At 36.5% G+C, this 19601-nt stretch overlaps 1 protein-coding gene across 7 annotated transcripts in view; it reads left to right on the forward strand.

The window, feature by feature from the left end:
* USP15 (ubiquitin specific peptidase 15) overlaps positions 1-19601 on the forward strand; it is a 196257-nt gene that overhangs the window by 18765 nt on the left and 157891 nt on the right. For all 7 annotated transcript variants that reach the window (XR_011977244.1, XM_072655244.1, XM_072655245.1 and 4 more), the window contains exons 2-3: positions 9759-9886; positions 15198-15328. Coding sequence is in view for 6 of the 7 variants with exons in the window: in XM_072655244.1 (XP_072511345.1) it covers positions 9759-9886; positions 15198-15328 (259 nt within the window). In the remaining variant the exon portion in view is untranslated. The remainder of the gene's footprint in view (positions 1-9758; positions 9887-15197; positions 15329-19601) is intronic.

Below are 19601 nucleotides of genomic sequence, written 5' to 3' on the forward strand. Positions count from 1 at the left end.
TACATATACTGTTTTTAGTTAAAGAAACTCATTTCTGTACTTCTAATAAAGACTCTTGGTTGATAAAGGCAAGATTCAATCAGAGGCACTTGATTATACTAAAACAAAAACAGCAAAAGATTCTACTTTGCTTCTCATTACAATCTACCCTTCCGGGATCTTTGGCCTTCTTGGATCCTGGAACAAATAGAGGCATTCTACTTTGAGGTCCCAAATCCAGGTGACTTAAGCAGGTCACATGGGCAACTTGTATCTGAATAGGCATTAACATTTCTTTAGTAAATGCAATATAGTTCCCACCAAATAAACGTATCATGAACTTTACATTTGCAGAATACATAACATAACATCATTCTTTGGGAGTGAATCTGTGGGGAGTGAGCAACCAACTCCTCCTTCCTCAATCCAAAACAAAATGTACAAATAAAGGCCTCTTAGAGGTGTGTCCTCCTTACCCTGCCATTGCAGGCACTCTCAGGTGTAGGCTCTAATGAACCAAGTCCAAGTCTTAACAGTGTTCCAGCCCTACTTCCAAGTCCTGAGGGGTGACTAGGCAACAAAGCCATCATAGTGAAGTGTTTGAGGGTACAGGGCACTTGCCCCCACCCACCATAGGCAGCTCCACCTTCTGGGTCTCAAACTGCCCCAGGAGAACACTGCGGAAAAGCACACTCATTGCCTTGCTGGATGGTCGCTATCCTGCCCCAGAGCTGAACTCCAATCACTTGGGTTCCTCCTCCTCCAGCAGGAGCTGGCCACTCCCATCTCCTGCCTAGGTCTGCATGCAGGCAGCTCTCTGCTCTTACTTTCACTCATGTTCCACCACTTACCTTCCCAAGTTTGGCACACTGGTAGTTTTCCATTCCTGATCCGGCGCTCCATTCCAAGCTCTCACCACTCTGGTCTGGGTTCTCAATACAATACACTTTCAGGGCCTCCACTCCTCTAACACAGTCAGGAGCCAGTCTAATCTACTCAAGCCCTGTCTATGGCCTTCTCCACCTCCCAAGGTTCCACAGAACCATAGCCACCACAACTGGGAAACAACAATTATCCCAGCCCCACAAAACCCCATATTTTGATTTATACAGATCCCATCCTTCTCACCATAATGTAAAAGCAAGGACCCTAACATACAGAGTAGGGCCTTCTATCATAGGTTCTTTCATCTGCTTTTCTAAAAAGAAAGACAACTTTTGAGGGGTAGCAATCTCTTTTAATCAAGCCACATATATCATTCATCAATAGATAAAAATACAAGAAGAGAAATAAAAACCAACAGACTTCCAACTGTCTGACCATTACATACATACATAGTTACCAGAGAGAAAAGCACCAACATCTGGGTTTTCAAAGCTGGAGGGCTGCTTAGCAACTTCCCAGAGTCTCAACTGGCCAAACAAAACACTTCCAGTCAGTAAGCCCCCTGTTCACTTTTTTCACAGTGCTTTTTGGAATATAGTATTAGTGTCATAAAGGAAAGGACAGATATGAGAAATGATTGGAACAAACAGGAAGACACATAGACCATATTCACATTTACAAATAAATAGTCTCATGCAGTGCAAGACTTTTTGATGCATAGCAACAAAAGTACTTATAAGGAATTACTTAAACAAACATATGAGAAAGGCCAACAGTCTCAAGAATCCTATAATGGATTTAATACACAAGTATGAAACTATAATAAACTTCTTTAATACAGAACCAGCTAATTCAGAATTTTACAATAGACTTGGTTTCCACATTATTTTGGCCAAAGTGATGTTCAGATTAATTTGTTCCTGAGAACTCATTGATTATGAATTAGAGGGAGACACCCAGGATATGACCTAGCCCAAGACTTTTTTGTTATTCAGTTTTGTCCAATTCTTCATGACCCTATTTGGTACTTTCTTGGCAAAGATATGGAATGATTTACCATTTCCTTCTCCAGCTCATTTTACAGATGAGGAAACTTAGGCAAACAGGGCTAAATGACTTGCCCAGAGTTATACAGCTCTTGTCTGAAGCCAGATTTGAACTCAAGAAGATGAGTCTTCCTGACTCCAAACACAACACTGTATCCACTGAACTACCTATATCCTTCGTACTGTTCCCGTACACTCATTGATTTAAAGTAATTTAGAATGAGTTGAAAGAAAGTTGACTTTATTTTATCTTTGACTGTTACAAAGAAATATACATACTCTTCATAGTCTAATTTATCCTTCAGCCCATTTGCTTCCACCTGTCCATAATCTTGCTCTCACGGTCATTCTTTCTTTCTTGTGGATCTTTTCCCCTGTCAGATACTGCTATTTGCATATATTTTTTCTGCTACATGTACTCATTATCCTACCTAATACAATGAAAGCCCTTAGCCTTGCACTTGGTGGCAGTGCTTTGAAATGCTTAATTGACTAAATGCCATAGGACACATTCAGATCTTCCCAATCCTAAAAAAACCTAGACAATTCTGTTCCCTCTAGCTGCTACCTCATCCCTCTTTTCTCTTTCAGAGTTCAACTTTTTAAAAAAGCTATCTACACTGTATATCTGTACTTCCTTACTTTTCTCACTCCTCAATCTTTTTTGTTCTTACCAGTTTAATACTATATATTAAATCTGCTCTAAAGTGACCCAAGGGCCTTTTAATTGTCAAAACCAGTGATCTTTTTCTGGGCCTCCTGTGACCTCTGTGCAACTTTCTCTATTCACTTAGCTTTAGAGTTAGTATTCCTCTTCTCATCCTCTTCAAAAGTCTGTCCTAGGCCCTTTTTATTCTGCATTCTTGACATTCTTATTCACTCCCAGGCTTCAGCTACCACCTCTGTTTCAACTGGTAAGTCCCAAATGTGTATCTGCTGCCCTGTCTTCTCTTCAAAGACTCGCACCCACAGCAGAGGACAATGCTACCTCAAATTCATTATATTTAAAATTAACCTATTTTCTGACAACAGCCAGATATACCTCCTGATTTTACTTTTTTATCTGCTGCCTTGTGTAGCATGGACTGCTCAGTGGCATATTGATGTCACTTCTTTATTTCCTGAGCAACCCAGAGGAGCTCTAAGAGCCCTTTTATGCTTGATCATAATGGTTAACTTCCTTCAGCTGAATCAACTCCAAGTATTCTTAAAAGTACGTTCTTGTTGAATAACCTTCTCCTGCAATGGCAAAGTAAATCTCATTTTTGCATGTCAAATAACCTACCATTGTCTGTTTTGCTCCACTATCAAACATAAGCTACCAAAGGAGTGAATCAGGCCTAGCCGAGAACATCTTGGAACCTGATTACCAGTGCTTTCCTAGAAAGTGAGAGGATTCTGCATTGAGTTTGAGATAATGAATGAGAGAGACTCTGAAGAAATATCCAAATTAATCCTGTAGGGAAAGTTATCTATGGTGCCAGAAACAGCTGTAGATACAACTAGACTCACTGCTGCTGAACTGGACGGGGTACTTTCTGGGTAATTGGCTACCAGATGGGGTTGGGTAAGCCATTCTGTCATTGGGCAGCTTCTGTCAGGCTTGGGCTGGACAGGTTGTTTATCTGCTGGACCCATCTCAAGAAGTAGCATTTATACTGGACTAGTCAGTGCACTACTGTCCTAGGCCCCATCTTTGATGAGCAGCTGCACTCTTTTTCACCTTTGATCATTAGCAAGGTTGGGTACAATTCTGCTTTCTTAGGTAGAGTGTTACCATAGTCATACTCTTTTTGGCTAGACTGCTACAGGGCTCTTTTTGCTAAGCCAAGTTCCTTAGCCAAGGATAAGCAGAAGCTTCTTTTCTTTCATTGCTTTAGAGACTTGGCTCTAAGGCTTCACAGGAGATGGAAGAAGACTTGTCTTCCCTTTCAACAAATTCCTCCTGGCCCAATAGTCTCTTATGTTTCTAAGTCATTCTGTGTTGCCTTAGGTCAAGCGATCTTAACCTTTTTATGTCATGGACCCATCTGGCAATTTGACAAAGCCTATGGACTGCTCAGAATATGTTTTTTAAATTCATAATTGAAGGAAATGGTGCATTTTAGTTACAAGTTAGTGAAAATAAAGATAGTTTTTTTTCCTATCCGTGTTTATGAACCCCCTGGTTTATTGCCTTAGTGACCCCCTACTCTGCCTTAAGATGATTCCTTTCATTCTAGCAATTTTCACCTCTCATACTCCTATTTGAGAATATATAGATTAATGATTACAAACAAAAGTATGAATATAGTCTATGCCTTTATTGCCTTGCTGAGGCATCTTCATATGCAGTGAAGGTGTTAAAAGCTCTCACCTTTTTTAGGGTGAAGATTTCTGTTTTCTGTCTAAAGGTTTTCCCCTTTACCTTTGAAATTATCTTACCTTTTAACCTCAAAAAAACTTCCCTAAGTCTCACTGGGGCATCCCTTTTACAGTTACATAAAGAATTGTTCATAATTGTTGTCAAGTCCATAATAATAAAATTGAATTTTCAGAAATTAAAACAGTAAATAATAGAGCCATGGAGACCTTCTGCCAAGATGCCTTTGAACCATTAATGACTGCTCTTTGAATTCATGTATTCAGCCAACCCCAAATACTGTGGTTGTATTATTATCTAGTCTACTTCTCACGATCTTTTCTGCAAGAATACTCTGAATGTCTATTAGATGCTTTGCCAAAATCATTCAACAGCTTTTTCCTGCATTATCTGCTTGTTAAGTACTTGTTTAAAAAGGAAAACAGATTAGTTTGCTATAACCTGCCCTTTATAAAACCTTGCTGGCTCTTTGTAGTCACCATTTCCTTTTCTAGAAGTTCACTGACTAAATGTTTCAAAAACCTTCAGTGGGTTCTTCCTTGCTTGCTGGATAAAATCCAAACTCCTTGGTTTTTCATTTCCAGCCTTAATTTATACTACTCCCCTTCATATACTCAATGTACCTATTATCTTCTAGCCTTCAGGTGACTTCCCTTTCTTCAGTGAGTTCAGTGTTGACTCACAGTCTTTCTCTCCTCAACATCTGCCCTTATTCAACATACATGTCTCAACCACCCTAACCTCACAGTTCCTTAACTTATTCATTTCACATACCCTACTCTTCCACTCAACCTCAGTCACTTAGAAAAATCATCTACCAGCAAATGTGCCATTTCCATGCTCAGGAATTCTGAAATGCCTTTATCTGATCACAATCTATTGTTGCTCTGCCTTGCCTCTCCAAATCCAGAGCTCTGTCTTCACCATGACCTTTAATCACTTGACCTCTCAATTCTTTTCTAATCCATCATGACTCTCTTCTCTATATTGACCTCTTGGTGAACCAGTTATCTTCACACTGTCCTCTTGAGTCCCTTGACCCTTTATCACATCCCTAATCTTGCCCTGGACAGATAGGTGGTATAATAGATAGAATGCCAGGCCTGGAGTCAGGAAAACTCATCTTCATGAGTTCAAATTTGGCCTCAGTCACTTACTAGCTATGTGACCCAGGGCAAGTCACTTAACCCTGTGTGTCTCAATTTTCCTATATGTAAAATGAACTAGAGAAGGAAATGGCAAACCACTCCACTATCTCTCCCCACCCCCCACCCCCCAAAAAAAGACTAAATGAGATCATGAAAATTCAGGCACAACTGAAAAACTACCAAGCAACAATCTTGTCCTGCCAAGCTTCAGCCTTGGATCACTGCCACCAACTGCTGCCATTGCTCCTCCTCACATGCTTCTAAAACAAGCTGGAGAAAATCACAAAATTCTACAGACTGGGTCCACTACAAATTTATGTTAAATATGGGCTTCACTATGGCAAGACAGTCCTTTTACATCCTCCTAATTAACTAACATTTCACTCAACATAATGACTCTTCTAAAACTTTTCATCTTTTTTCAAACTTCCCATGGCTACATTTACCAGTGCCTCTCAGCTGAAAACATTGCTTCATATTTTACTGGAAAAAATTGAGACCATTTGATGAGAGGTTCCTCTTCTTCCTTGTCTCATCTTAACCTGAGACCTTTTGCCAGATATCTCTTTCATGCCTGCCTTGAGTGAAGAGGTAACCTTTCACTTTACTAAGGCAAGCCCCTCTACATGTACAAGTAATCTCTTTCCATTCCATTTTCTCCAGCAGATCACCTCCTTCATTATCCCCTCCCTTTTACTTCAGTCTCTCCTTGTCTATTGACTTTCTTTCTGCCTATAAACATTTTCTTGCCTTCCCTACTCCATCCTCCAAGAACCCTTACCTAATTCATTTGTCCTTCCTAGTTACCATCCTATATTTCTTCTTTTGTAACTAAACTTCTTGAGAAGGCTGTCTAGAATCAGTGCTTCTGCTTCCTTTGCCCTGAAAGATTAGGTTAAGTTTTCTCTTTTTAACTCTGTAGTTTGGCTTCCAACCTCATCATTCAAACCAAAACTGTACTTTTCGAAGTTACTAATGATCTCTTCACTAAAGGTGTGTGCTTCCTAGGGTTCTGTCTTAGATTCTCTTCTCTCTGCATACTGTTTTATGTGATGATCTTATCAGCTCCTATAGTTCCAAATTGTAATTTCTTTGCTGATGATTCTCAGATCTGCTTATCCAATCCTAACTGCCAATTGAATATCTCATGGATAATCCCATAGGACATCTTAGATTTAGTACATCCAAAACTGAGCTAACTCATTTTTCCTCCAAAACTTTCCCTATTCTTAGCTTCCCTATTACTGACCACTATCTTCTCAGTCACCCAGACAACAACCCAAGTGTCATCCTCAGTATATCACACTCTCACCCCTCCATATCCAATCTGTTGCCAAGTCTTGTTGATTTTATTTTTGTAACATCACTCATATATGCCTCTTTCTCTCTTCTCACATTGTAACCACCCTGGTGCAAGCCTTCATTTCCCCCTTGGTCTATCTATAGTAATAGAATGCTGGTTATTCTCTCTTCAAATCTTTCCCCACCCCAGGCCACCCTCCATTCAGCTGTCAAATTGAAGTGCAGATCCTACCATACCATCCCCCTAATCAATAGATTTCAGTGGGGATGAGTTGTAACAGATAGGGATGGATGTGGGGGAGATTCGATTCCACCTGGATGTTGGTAGGGACATGAACAAAAAAACATAGAAATGGCAAAGGCAAGACAAGAATGGGGGAGAAAGTATAGTCTATTTTGGCTAGAAGGTAAAATACATAAAGGGGAACAGAATGAGAAATAACTGGCAAAGGTATGTTGGAACCATCTTAAATGAGAGTCTTAAATGCTACTGTTAGGAATTTATACTTTATTCAGTTGGCAAAAATTCAGAAGATTTTTAGTTTGGAAAGATGACATCAGAACCATCAAACTATCAGTTATAGAGAATACTCTAGCAGTGATCTGTATTAGAGAGGGGACAGATTGGAGCAGGAAGACTAGTTTTATAGTTTGGGTGAGAAGAGATAATGGTAGAAATAGAAAGGAGGATGGATAAGAGAAACCATAGGCTAAAGAAATGATTAAATGTGTGAGATGGAAGACAGAGGAGAGGAAAAAGATTGCTTAGAATTAACGCCAAAACAGTACTTAATTAAGCTTAATTAAGCTTCTCTTTAACTATTCAGATTTTAGTGTTTAGCCATATCTCAAGGTTATTATTTTGAATGTTAGTTTATGGCATTTACAGATGGTATAAACAGGTTATTATAGTTTTAGTTTCTGGATGCTAGTCTATTTAAGCCTATTAAAAGTTGCGGGAGGAGCTGTTGTAGATAAATTTGTCATTTCCTCCCTCTTCCATTATTATAAAGCTGAAAATAGGCTTGTGATACTGTGGTACATTTTCTTATCATGTGCACCAGTATGGTGACACTTGTGTTTGTTAGTTTTCACCCAGTCTTTAAATAACTGATATTTTATAGTTATACTTATAGTTATTTAAACACGTTCTATCTTTGAATAACAAGTATATCCTCTTGTCACCCATGGCCTATACTCCTAAAGAGGAAATAAAAGTTGTCGTATTGAAATGGACTTGCCCTACGTTTTGTTTTTATAAGTAATTTCAAAGGATATGTTATGGGAACATAATTTTATGCCTTACCTGACATCACCTATTAAGGATTAGGATAATAACCCTTAAAACATACTTTATGCCCATTAGGAATTTTTCATGCATGAATTCATTTATTATTTAAAGTTATTTATATTTTCCTGCACTAATTCTTGGAATAACATGTTATATAAGTATTTTACCTGCTATGGAAAATTATCCTTTCTTTCATTTGTCTTAAATATTCTTCTGAGTTTTAAGGTGTGCTCTCTAGTATACTTGAATTTATCTAAATTCATTCCAGTCCTCTCTCTGCCTTCATCCTTCCAAAGGAATGATTCCTAAGGGTTTTTATTGTGTGTACACACACACACACACACACACACACACACACACACACACACACACACACACACACACCATGTTTGAATAGTTTGCCATTTTCTCCTTCAGCCCATTTTATAGAGGAAACTGAGGCCAACAGGGTTAAGTGACTTGCCTAAAGTCACATGGCCAGTAAGTGTCTAAGGCCCAATTTGTACGCATAAAGATGAGTCTTCTTGACTCCAGGTCTGGCCCATTGCATTTCCAGAACTCAACAAGGGGGTAAGTGATGAAACTTGAATATCTTTACAGAAATGTGGCTACCTCAGCAGCTAGGTGGCGCAGCGGATGAAGCACTGAGGTTGGAATTGGGAAGATTCATCTTCATTAGTTCAAATCTGGTCTCAGACACTTAGGTGACCCTGGACAAGTGACTTAACCCTGTTGACCTCAGTTTCCTCATCTGTAAAGTGAGCTAAAGAAGGAAATGATAAACCACTCCAGTATCTTTGGCAAGAAAACCCCAAAATGGAGTCACAAAGAGTCAGGCATGACTGAACAACAGATGGCCACATCTGAAATTACATGTTAACCTTAAACATTTCCCAGTAGAATGTAGATAAAATACTTCTGGGACAAAGTATAAATGTTTGAGGCAAAACTAGATTATTTCAGTAGGGCTTTATTGTAGGCAAAAAATGATGGCGATTTCTCTTACGTTTAAGGTAATTTGCAAAATGTTTTCTCTCAGTAAATATTTTTTTTGTCTTTTTTTTTTTATCATGATTTGCCTTTTTTTAAATCATGATTTGCCTTTAAACATGATCAGGCACTTTTAAAAAATGTATTGAATATTTAGTTTTCGTAATTTACTGCTTGGAGCAGTGAATAGAGTGCCAGCCTTAAAGTGAGGAAGACCTGGTTTCAAATATTGCCTCTGACTCATACTGGCTGTGTAACAATTTAACCCTGGGTAAGTAACCCTGTGCCCCAGGCAACTCTCTGAGACTTAAGTTGTAGAGTAGGTTTTGGTAGGGGGAGTTTACTCATTCAGTGTTTGCCAAAACAATGAAATAACCACTAGCCATGGAATTATTGTTTATGTTGACTGATGGATTCAGTTCATTTTAACAGCTCTTTATGAAATACCTACTATATTGCTAACACTGTGCTAGATGCTACTGGGGAAGGTTACAAAAGAATTATGACTCAATCCCTTCCCTTCTAGAAGAGTAGTAGTTATTTGGAGTCTTTTGGTCATAATCCTTTATACTTAGTGCTTTCTCTCCCCTAATAACTTTTAAGTGCTTCACCATAATTTTCAGTAATCCTTTGAGGTTGTTAAGAATTTATGAAGGAAAAAGGGGAATGTTTTTTGAATGTTCCTATATTGCCAGGAGAATGACTTTTTGTTTTAAACTGGTTTTGTTTAACATTTTTTTTCTTTTCTTTTCTAGGTATTTAGTGGATAGTCGTTGGTTCAAACAGTGGAAAAAATATGTTGGGTTTGACAGTTGGGACAAATACCAGATGGGAGATCAAAATGTGTACCCTGGTCCCATTGATAATTCTGGACTCCTTAAAGGTTATTTATTATTGTCTTCTTTAAGTAAGGCTGTCAGTTTGTTAAATGAATTAATGGATTAGACATTTCTTTGCGTTATAGATTTCATATATTGGACCTCATATGCTTATTTTTGTTTACTTATGAGCAAATATAAGTATTTAACTTTCTTAACATTGACAAAATGTAGAAAATACACATTTTGAAAAGGCAGTTGAAGAAATATGTGAACCTATTTTGAGTTCCCAGTTTAAGTAACCTGATTTATATGTGTCCCTCACATAAAAATACCACCATCTCAACCCTATGGCCATAGGAACTTCCATTCTCTCCCTTAGTGCTGAAACTTAGAGTTACCTGACTTTCTTTTCTCCTTTTCCTCCTAACCTGGAATCCCAACCCGCACCTTTTCCTCACATCTACTATACCAGGACCAGTTCCAGTCAAGGTTTAGATATAGGTTGAAAAAAAACAGTGTAATCCTGTGTGACTCTCCTGTTACTCCTCCCTTGTCCATATCATGTAAAACTGCTCTTCCATTAGCTATTCTTCCTCATCCGAACTCCAGTATGGTATTTTTACCCCTCCATTCCCTATATCTTCTTACCTCAGACCTCCATCCTAGCTTGTGAAATATACTGTTTAAGATAGGCTAAGTCTGTGTATTTTTCCTGAAATGTGATGAAGTTTAATTTAGTCATTTATATAATTAAAAATTCACATTTCTATAGCATTTCAAACTTAAAAGATGATTTCCTTACATCTTCATGAGGAAGAGTATAATAAGCATTATTATCCTCATTTTGCAAATGAAGAGATCTGAAATTCAGGGAGGTTGAATAATTTGCCTAGATTATTTATCAGTAAGGAATGTTTAAATGCTTTGTATGTGCCTGGCACTATCCTAAGCAAAGACAAAAGAAAAACAATCCATGCTTTCGGTAAATTTACATTCTAATAGGGGAGCCAGCACATATGAAGATAAACTATGTGTGAACAAGACACACCCAAAGGACACAACCAGTGACCTGAGGTGACAGGGTACCAGAAAAGTAAGCACTTGAGCTGAGACTTGGAGAGCTAATGATTCCAAGTGCATCATTGTTTCCCACTTCATGGACAGAGAATCAGGAGAGATCATACCCAGAGAGCCCTCCTGTGCCATCTGTGTCTTCTACAGGGTCTATGTGAAAAAGACAAAGAAGAACTATTTTAGCAGGGAGTATTTTTAAATGTCTGGGTGCTTGATTTAGGAATTGGGTGAAAGCTTTGAGATTCTTTTGTTTTTAAATGGCCTTAGAAAAAGAAAAGTCTTGGTCCGAAACAAAATTCATTTGCCACATTAAAGTTTGTAAAGGACTATAAACTTTATCTCATTTGAGCCTTGTAACCCTGTGAGGTAGAGACTATAGGTATAATTATCCTCATTTTACAGACGAGGAAACTGAGACTCTGATATTGTGACTTGCCCATGGTTGTACAAGTAATAAATGTCACAGCAGAATTTAAACCTAAATCTTCCTGACTCCACCTCCAATCCCCTATCAACCTTTCTAATTCTAGCTCATCAGACATTTACCAGTGTTGTCCACCCTAGGTAAATCACTTAACACTCTGTTTGCCTCAGTTTCCTCAGGTGTAAAATGGGGGTAGTAATAGCACCTACTTTGCGGGATTGATGTGAGGATCAAATGAAATAATATTTCTAAAGTGCTTAGTACAGTGCCTGCTACATAGTGGGTGCTAAATAATAATAACAATAATAGTTAGCATTTGTAATATAAATAAATGCTTATTTTTGTGATTCAAAGCATATAAATGCTTCCTTATTCCCTTTTCACCCTTCTCAGTAGGTGGGGGGAGGGGGTAGTACAAAGGAAGGACTTAGGCTAATACTTGAGACCAACAGAAGAAATGAGAAAGAGATGTCTAGGGAACCAGCTAAAACCAAAAAGTGTCCTGAGGATAATACCCACACAAACTCCAGCCCTCTCCTCCCTGCAGTCTTCCCTGTGCTCATGCTTTCCCCTGCCTCGGGGACAGTTACCGCCAGTGGGTAGCTATCACAGGTTCCTTGAGGACCATCCTCCTCCTCATTATCTAGCTAGACTAGAGATCCTTTGATGAGGAATCCCTGATTCTCCACTTTATGCCATATTGAATCTAAATGTTTCATCCTGTAGAGACATTGTTACATACTATAGTTAGGTTCTCTAATATTCTTAATACATTATTGTGCTTCAGATACCTTAAGGGTTTAAAATGGGCTATTTATAGGATATTATAAGCTACCTGACCACCATTCATAACATTGTTTCTATGAGGAGATGAATTCCAAGTTCCAAAATGACAAGAATACAGTAAGTTGGAAGCTTTTATGGGCATATAATATAGAATTCATATGTCATAAGGATACTTGGATATTATGGGCTAAAATTAGTCCTGCCTTATTTTTCTCTCTTCAAATCTATTCATGAATTTGGAGTAACTTATTTTCCTGCTGTAGGGAATAAATATTTACTAAATAAATTAAATGAAGTAAGTAGTTGTGTAACATGGGTTTTTTTGTTTTCTCTGTTTTAGATATTAATTGGGAAATTCAGCATGAAAATTTTTTTTCACTTTAGGATGCGTATAACCATATTGCCTGTCCCTGTTGCTTCTCGACAGTTGACATTTGGGGGAAATCAGTATTTTGTGGTCTTGATTTTCTCTCCTTCCTCCTCCCATAATGCCCATTTCTAATGTCTGCCTCCTGATAGCACTTATTTTGAGGGAAGAGAAAAAGAGCATATGAGTCAGCTAGCAGGTATCTTTTAAATACATGAGTCACTCAGTCAATGCACATTTATGATGCGTTTACTATGTGCCAGGCACTGTGCTAACTCACTAGGGATATAAATATGAAAAAGACAGTTTCTGTTCCCAAGAAACTTACAATTTAATGAGGGAAGACAACCCACAAAAAGAAACTAAAATGGGAGGAGGGGAAGATACCTGAGGCATGTTGGAAAAGTCCAAGAAGTCCCAAAGTAGTGCATCCAGGTGAGAAATAAGGATGTGTTCTGAACTGAGCTCCCTCCTTAAATGAAGGCATTCATGGCTCCACCCTGCAAGCAGAAGAACTGAGGATGGTAATGACATAAGATGCTAAGGTTGATGGGATTTTGAAAGGTGATAAAGTTTCCCCAATATTGACCTGCTTTGGGCATGGTGGCTTCTTTTGAGAAGCCTCAAAGTAGTATGGCCAGTTGAGAAATGAGTGTCTTAATTGATCATCTGTTTTGAGGGTCTTGATGTTGATACTTCATGTGACTCTGCTACATTTAAAATAGAAATATTTCTACTGGTTTTCATTAATTGTTGGGGTACCTGGCCATTTGGAAGACAGAAAACGTCACGAAAGACTTTATTTCTCGGTTTATTTCTTGTATGACTTTTTTCTTTCATGGAGAAAAAAGAATTATGTAGCTTAAAAAAACCTAATTTGTTCATAATGTAAATTCTTTACTAAACAGTTTAGCAGTAACATTGACAGGTAAAAACGGACATCTAAATACATAAGGAGAACATATCTAGAATTTATAAAAGCAGCTCTTAGTCCTCCAGTGGATAAATAGTTGAAAGGATACAGGCAGAAAATTTTCAAAAGAAAATGAAAATCATTAATAATCATTTAAGAACATGCTCCATGTGACTAATCAGCAGGAAAGATTCAAAATAAAGCAAAGTTTGCAGTTCCACTTTATATTCCCTAAGACTGGCAAAAATAATTAAAATCAGTGAAACTCAGTACTGAAAAAGTTTCAGCAGAACAGGTATACTCATTAATTGCTGTTAGAATTTGCAGACTAGTGGAAACTTTTGAGAGCATTCTGGCAACACACAGTAAAAATTACAAAAATAATCATACCTGCAAATACGTTAATTTCATTGTTAGAAAGTTTTTCTGAGGGTATATATTATCAAAAAGAAGGAAAATAGTTATGTATTCAAAAGATCTCTATTACAGTTTTACTTTATAAGTATAAAAAAATTATAGAAACAAATGTCCAACAACAGAGGAATAGCTTAACCTGTGGTATGTTAATGTAATGGAAAACTAGAATATAATTAAATACAACTAGTAGGATTTTTTTTAAATCCAGAAAGAATTTTATTTTATTTATTTGCATGGTAGCACATTTTAATTATAGCAAATTCTGTTTACATGGTAGCAAATTGTATTGTAATTAGTTATTCTTTGACCCTGCCTATGTTCATTGATTTAGATTAAGTTAGCTTTTTAGCCAAAAAGTATCAGAGTGTCCTCTTATTTTTTCTTGGGCTGTTCTGATCCCAGAGTTCCTACCATACTAGGTAACTGTATTTTGGAGCATTATTTGAACTTGAAATTTAAATACAGAGGTATTATAGACACTATTGATTTTCAGCAAAGGCCTTGTATAGTATAACTACATTAGCACTGTATTTTTTTCTTAAATTCATAAATTTGCTAAATCATATCTTTTTAAAAGAAACTTTATTAAAACAAAAATGCAACTGCATACAAAGTGACCAAATCATCTTGAAAGTATTCCTCTTAGTAGGAACTCTTTGTTAACTTTTGAGATGATCAATATCTAGTATTACCACAACTTCCTTTAAAAAAAATTATTTTATTTTGAACTTGAAATAAAACTAGCATTTCCACTAGTATTATAGCTATTTAATTTAGCATTATATCCCTGGAATGGACCACCTTTGAAATTCCATTCCAACAGGAAGTTTGAGAGTTGGAATTAAGATCTGCAGCCATGTCACAGGTTAAACATCTGATAATATATATAAAGTATTTTTATCTGTTATTATTATAATTAACACCTCAGCCTCAGACCTTGGGGGAGGGATCTAGGTCATGGATAAGCCGTTTACAACTGTCAAATGTTGAAGATTGAATAGGGACTATCCATCTTTATTTACAGAAATCATGTTTTTTGCCTGCTGAATATACATAGATATATGCACACATATTTGTATATATATTACATATATATTTATGTGTATAATAAATTTTCCTTTTAATAGTTTAAAATGAATTTTATGTATTTTAAGCAGTTAATTCCTCAAACACTAATCCAGCTAAACATCATCATTTAGATTTCATAATTTTCTAATTAATAATAACTAGTTTCAGATCTGCACTTTTTTATCTGTATTTGGAAATTTCTTGTATGTAAAAGCTACTATATCAAAAATATAAGCAAAGAGAATTAGATTGTGTTCATATTTTGAAACATGTATGTCCTACTGTCACATCTTTTATGTATTAAGAGTAACTTTTCTTTCACAGATGGTGATGCTCAGTCCCTTAAGGAACATCTTATTGATGAATTGGATTATATCCTATTGCCAACTGAAGGCTGGAATAAACTTGTCAGCTGGTATACACTGATGGAGGGTCAGGAACCAATAGCACGCAAGGTAATTTTTAAAGAAAAATGAACTCAGATAATAGTATGTGTGAGTTGAGTGTTTTGAGTATCTCAAAATATATTATTGAAGTATGTTAAATAGTAAATAGTTTTGAAATCATTCAAATTGTAAAACTAAGTTTGTTTAAATAAAATGTTCTTGAAAATTATTTATACAAGTAGCTTTCATAGAACTGGATTTTCATGAACGTGGAAGCATGTCAAAAGTTGAACAATAATCAAGATTTATTATTGTTGCAGAATACAATACTAAAAATCTTTATATGGAATATTTTCTATTTTTCTTTTTAAAACTTTGTAATTACTCTCTAGGTAGGGTCAGGATTTTTTTTCTCCTTGAACTATGAAATTATTCTTAAAAGCACAAGGCAGTGCTATACTTTTAAAAGTGCTAAGCACTAAAATATCTTCAAACAGATTTGCCAACTTTGTGTGACTGGTGAGTTTTTCTCACTGGGGGCAGAAGTCTCTTGGAAAAAAGGTTCTATTATGTACATTTTCTAATAAGGATGAATCACATTCTGAATGTAGGTCTACTGAGGTAAGAAAGCTAATAGACTAAATTTCTATAATTTACTTTCAGGTAGATTGAATTATTTGGAAATGGTATTACAAATGTTGTTGGTAATTATGGAAAGATTTAAGTTTTCATAGCCAACTCTGGAATACTTCTTTTTAAATCAGATTAATATACATTTGTTCTTGATTATTTCATTTTTGCAGGAGAAATAAGGCTTCATGTTTTGCTTCAATGTTTCTTTGTGATCACTCCAAAACTGAAAATTTTGGCACTCAGAAATGTTGGTGATATCTAGAAACTTCTAGTTAAACTGGTATGGTTGGATAATGATGGCATGCATATTCTGGTTTAGAGAATTTCTTGTTAAGTTTAACCCATTTAAAGAGGTTTTATAAAAATAAAGTTGAAACTGTCTCTGATGACTTTCACTGATACAGCAATCATAGAGGAAAAAATAAAATCTTTCCTAAAACCTTAACTCACAAAGTCTCAGACATCCATGAGAAATGAGGAATGTTTTAAAAATAAAATTCATCTCTCCAGGAATCAGTTTTTTTCTTTCCCTGAGGTGTTAGCCTAGATGATATCTTAAGTCCCTTTCAGCTCTAAAAATTTGTAGTGCAGTGAAATATAAAAGCTGCTATTTTGAAGAACAGGGAAACAATTAGTTTCAGTATCAAGTATTCAGTGATTATAAGTATAAAGTTTTTAGATTGCATTATCATGAATTTAGAGCCAGAAGTGACGTTAAAGATTATTAGGTCTAATCCCTCATTTTACAGATGAGTAAACTGAATGAAGCTCAGTAAGTGTAGTGTCCCACAGGCAGTAAGGGTTCAAACCCAGATCTTCTGACTCCAAATTCAGTTTTCTTTCTATTATATTGCTCTACATAATCTCATACTTAGTAGAATGATAAACTATTAGGTAAATCATTGTTTTTATTCTTGGATTAAATTATTATTTCTGCCCAATAAAACAATAGAAAAATAAAAGTCTTGGAAAACTTTAGGATTTTGAGGGAAGAGCTAGTCACAACGGTTAATAATTTAACCTAGATTCTTCTAAAATGATTTTTTTTAATGTGTTTTATTTGCCACAACCAGAAAAACCCACCTTTTTTGAGACCTTTTTGCCAGCAGTTAATATAAAGTCTGTCAGGATGGTTTTTCATTCAACAAATATTTTAAGTGCTTCACACTTCATAGTGAAGAGGTTATGAAGATCAATAAGGCGAAAGTCTTGTCCTTAAGAAGCTTATATCTAGTCAGGGAATAAGACTCCAAGCCATCATCCCTCCTCCAACCTCCTGTCTTCCCTTTCCCAATACCTATCTCTAGTTAACCATTTCCACTCTGCATTGTCCTTCAGTCTCCAATCCATTCCCCCAAGCCCCATTTTCTTAATGCTCACACTCTGTTCATGACTAACCCTGGATTATTCCCACCCTTTATTTTGTCCACCCTCAGGAGAGACACTGGGGCTAGATATATACATCAGTGAGTCATCTCTATAGAAAGGACAGTTAAACCCATGAGATTTGATATGGTTGCTGAGAGAGATTGTAGTGAAAGGATAGAATAGGACCCAGGACTCAAAACTACCTCTCCATGCACCCCAATCCCAGGCCCTCTTGTCTCATTTTACAAAGTACTGAGCAGAAAGGAGTGTCAGAGAGAGGTACAGATACTCTTGTACTGAACAGATAGCTTTTAAATTCTTGTTTTGATCTTCTTGGTTCTACAACTGATTTTTATTGTCTATTTTTACCACTTAGCACTACTGCCTTGAATTGTTTACAACTTCGCGTTTTTGTGTATTCATGTATTTCCGTGTATTATCTCCTCTATCAAAACTAAAAAGTCCTTGAATTTGGCACCTTATGTTTGTTTTTATTTCTTTAATACCTAGCACAGTGCCTTTCACTTAACAAATCCTCAAAGAATTGATGGATGAATGATTTGTGGATTCTTATGGGTGAATATGTATAAAACACACTTGAATTAATATAATTTGTACCATTTTTAGCATTAGGAAAATGTTGATAAGTTTTTATATCTTGGTATGGTATAAGGGTCTTTTTCTGCTTTTAGTCTATATCCATCTTTGGTGTTGTACTCTATCCTTTTTTATTGTCCACTGAAGACAGTACAAAAGAATTTGCAATGTGTTGTATGATGGTTATTTTTAATGTGGTTTCTCTTTCCAGATAGTGGCAGAATGAACTTTATAATGGGCTGACCATTAAATTTAATGTTACTGCTTCTTAAACTTATGGGAAGATATCCTCAAATTTTATTTTTATGGTTATAAACACAATCCAACCTCATTCCACACTATCGCCTTAAACCTTCTAGGTTTAAGTAGTCTTTGTTTACTATTGTTATTTTTCAGTCAGAGTTATGGAACTGTTTTGCTTTGAACCACTGAAGATAATTTCACATTTTGGAAGTAAAAACTTTACAAAAGAAAAAATAACTTTTTCTTAATGAAAATTTAAAACCAAAATATGGCATTGTAAGAAGATTGCGTTGTGTTGGGACTTAGAGGAGCTTAGATCCCCTATATACTCCACAGTATAGGAGGATAAGCTCTCATAGTAAAGTGCTCTAGAAGGAACAATAATTAAGAAATCCCAAGAGTAACAGGTATAGTGCCTCCATCCAGTGTAGGGCCTTATAAAAGGTCTACCAGAATCATCTGGAAGTTCTGAGGATAGACAAACCAGCATATGTGAAATGCAAAATGCATGTAACAGCCTTGTCCCACATCAGGAGACAAGACCAAACCAACCCACATCTGAGTCACTGCAGGAGATTAAGGGCAAACCAGTGTCTAATACATCCAGCCCAGGACCCAGGTAATTTGCTGGGGTTCCCAGAAGGAAAAAAGACCAGAGTAGGACTTAAGAAGCAAAGCACCTGAGTACTTGGAGGCCTTCAATACCCACACAGTCAGTAACACCTGGTTGGATGGGATCTGTCAGAATCACACCAAGAGATAGAGCCAACTCAGGGTTCAGGAATGTAACCAAGACCAAAACACCTAAGTCAGGTTAATAGGACGGTGAGCAAAAACCTAAGAATATCTTCAGATGGTAGGGCCTACTCTTAATCACTGTATTCAGGACCAAACAAGGCCTCTGGGAATACTGGGGAGAGCATAGTCTGACCCAAGCACAAAGCCCCAATTTAGAAACTGAAGCTACCGTTATGAGTAAACACAAGGAAATGTCAAACACAATGAAGAAATAAGAACTTGAGAGAATTCCAAGAGCCAAACCCACAAGACATCACATCCAAGTATAGTTTGAGAAAAAAGTCCTTGGCCACAAGGACTAGAAGAGTACCTGGAAGAGACAGAGATACAAAATATATCGTTTAAAAAAAAAAAAAACTAGGGAAGAAAGAATGGCAAAGGGAACTAAGAGTTAGAACAGATAGCAATAAACTTTATCCAGGAATTGAACTTCCTGAAAATTAGAATAGGACGGATAGAAAACAGTTAGTCTTATCAGAGAACAAGAAATAAAAAATTGAAAATACAGAAGAAAAGAGAAGATAAGTTCTCTCACTAACCTGGAAAACAGGTCAAGGACAGATAATATAAAAATCATCAGACCATCTGAAAATCATGATTAAAACTAAAAATAGTTTAGATTTTGGGGAGTTCCTCCCCCATTTTTAGTACATCTGAACTAGTATATTAGTCTAGGAAGAAATGATCGAGGTTCTAGCTAGGG

This window comes from Notamacropus eugenii, chromosome 3 (genome assembly GCF_028372415.1).
Source record: "Notamacropus eugenii isolate mMacEug1 chromosome 3, mMacEug1.pri_v2, whole genome shotgun sequence".
Taxonomy (NCBI): Eukaryota; Metazoa; Chordata; class Mammalia; order Diprotodontia; family Macropodidae; genus Notamacropus; species Notamacropus eugenii.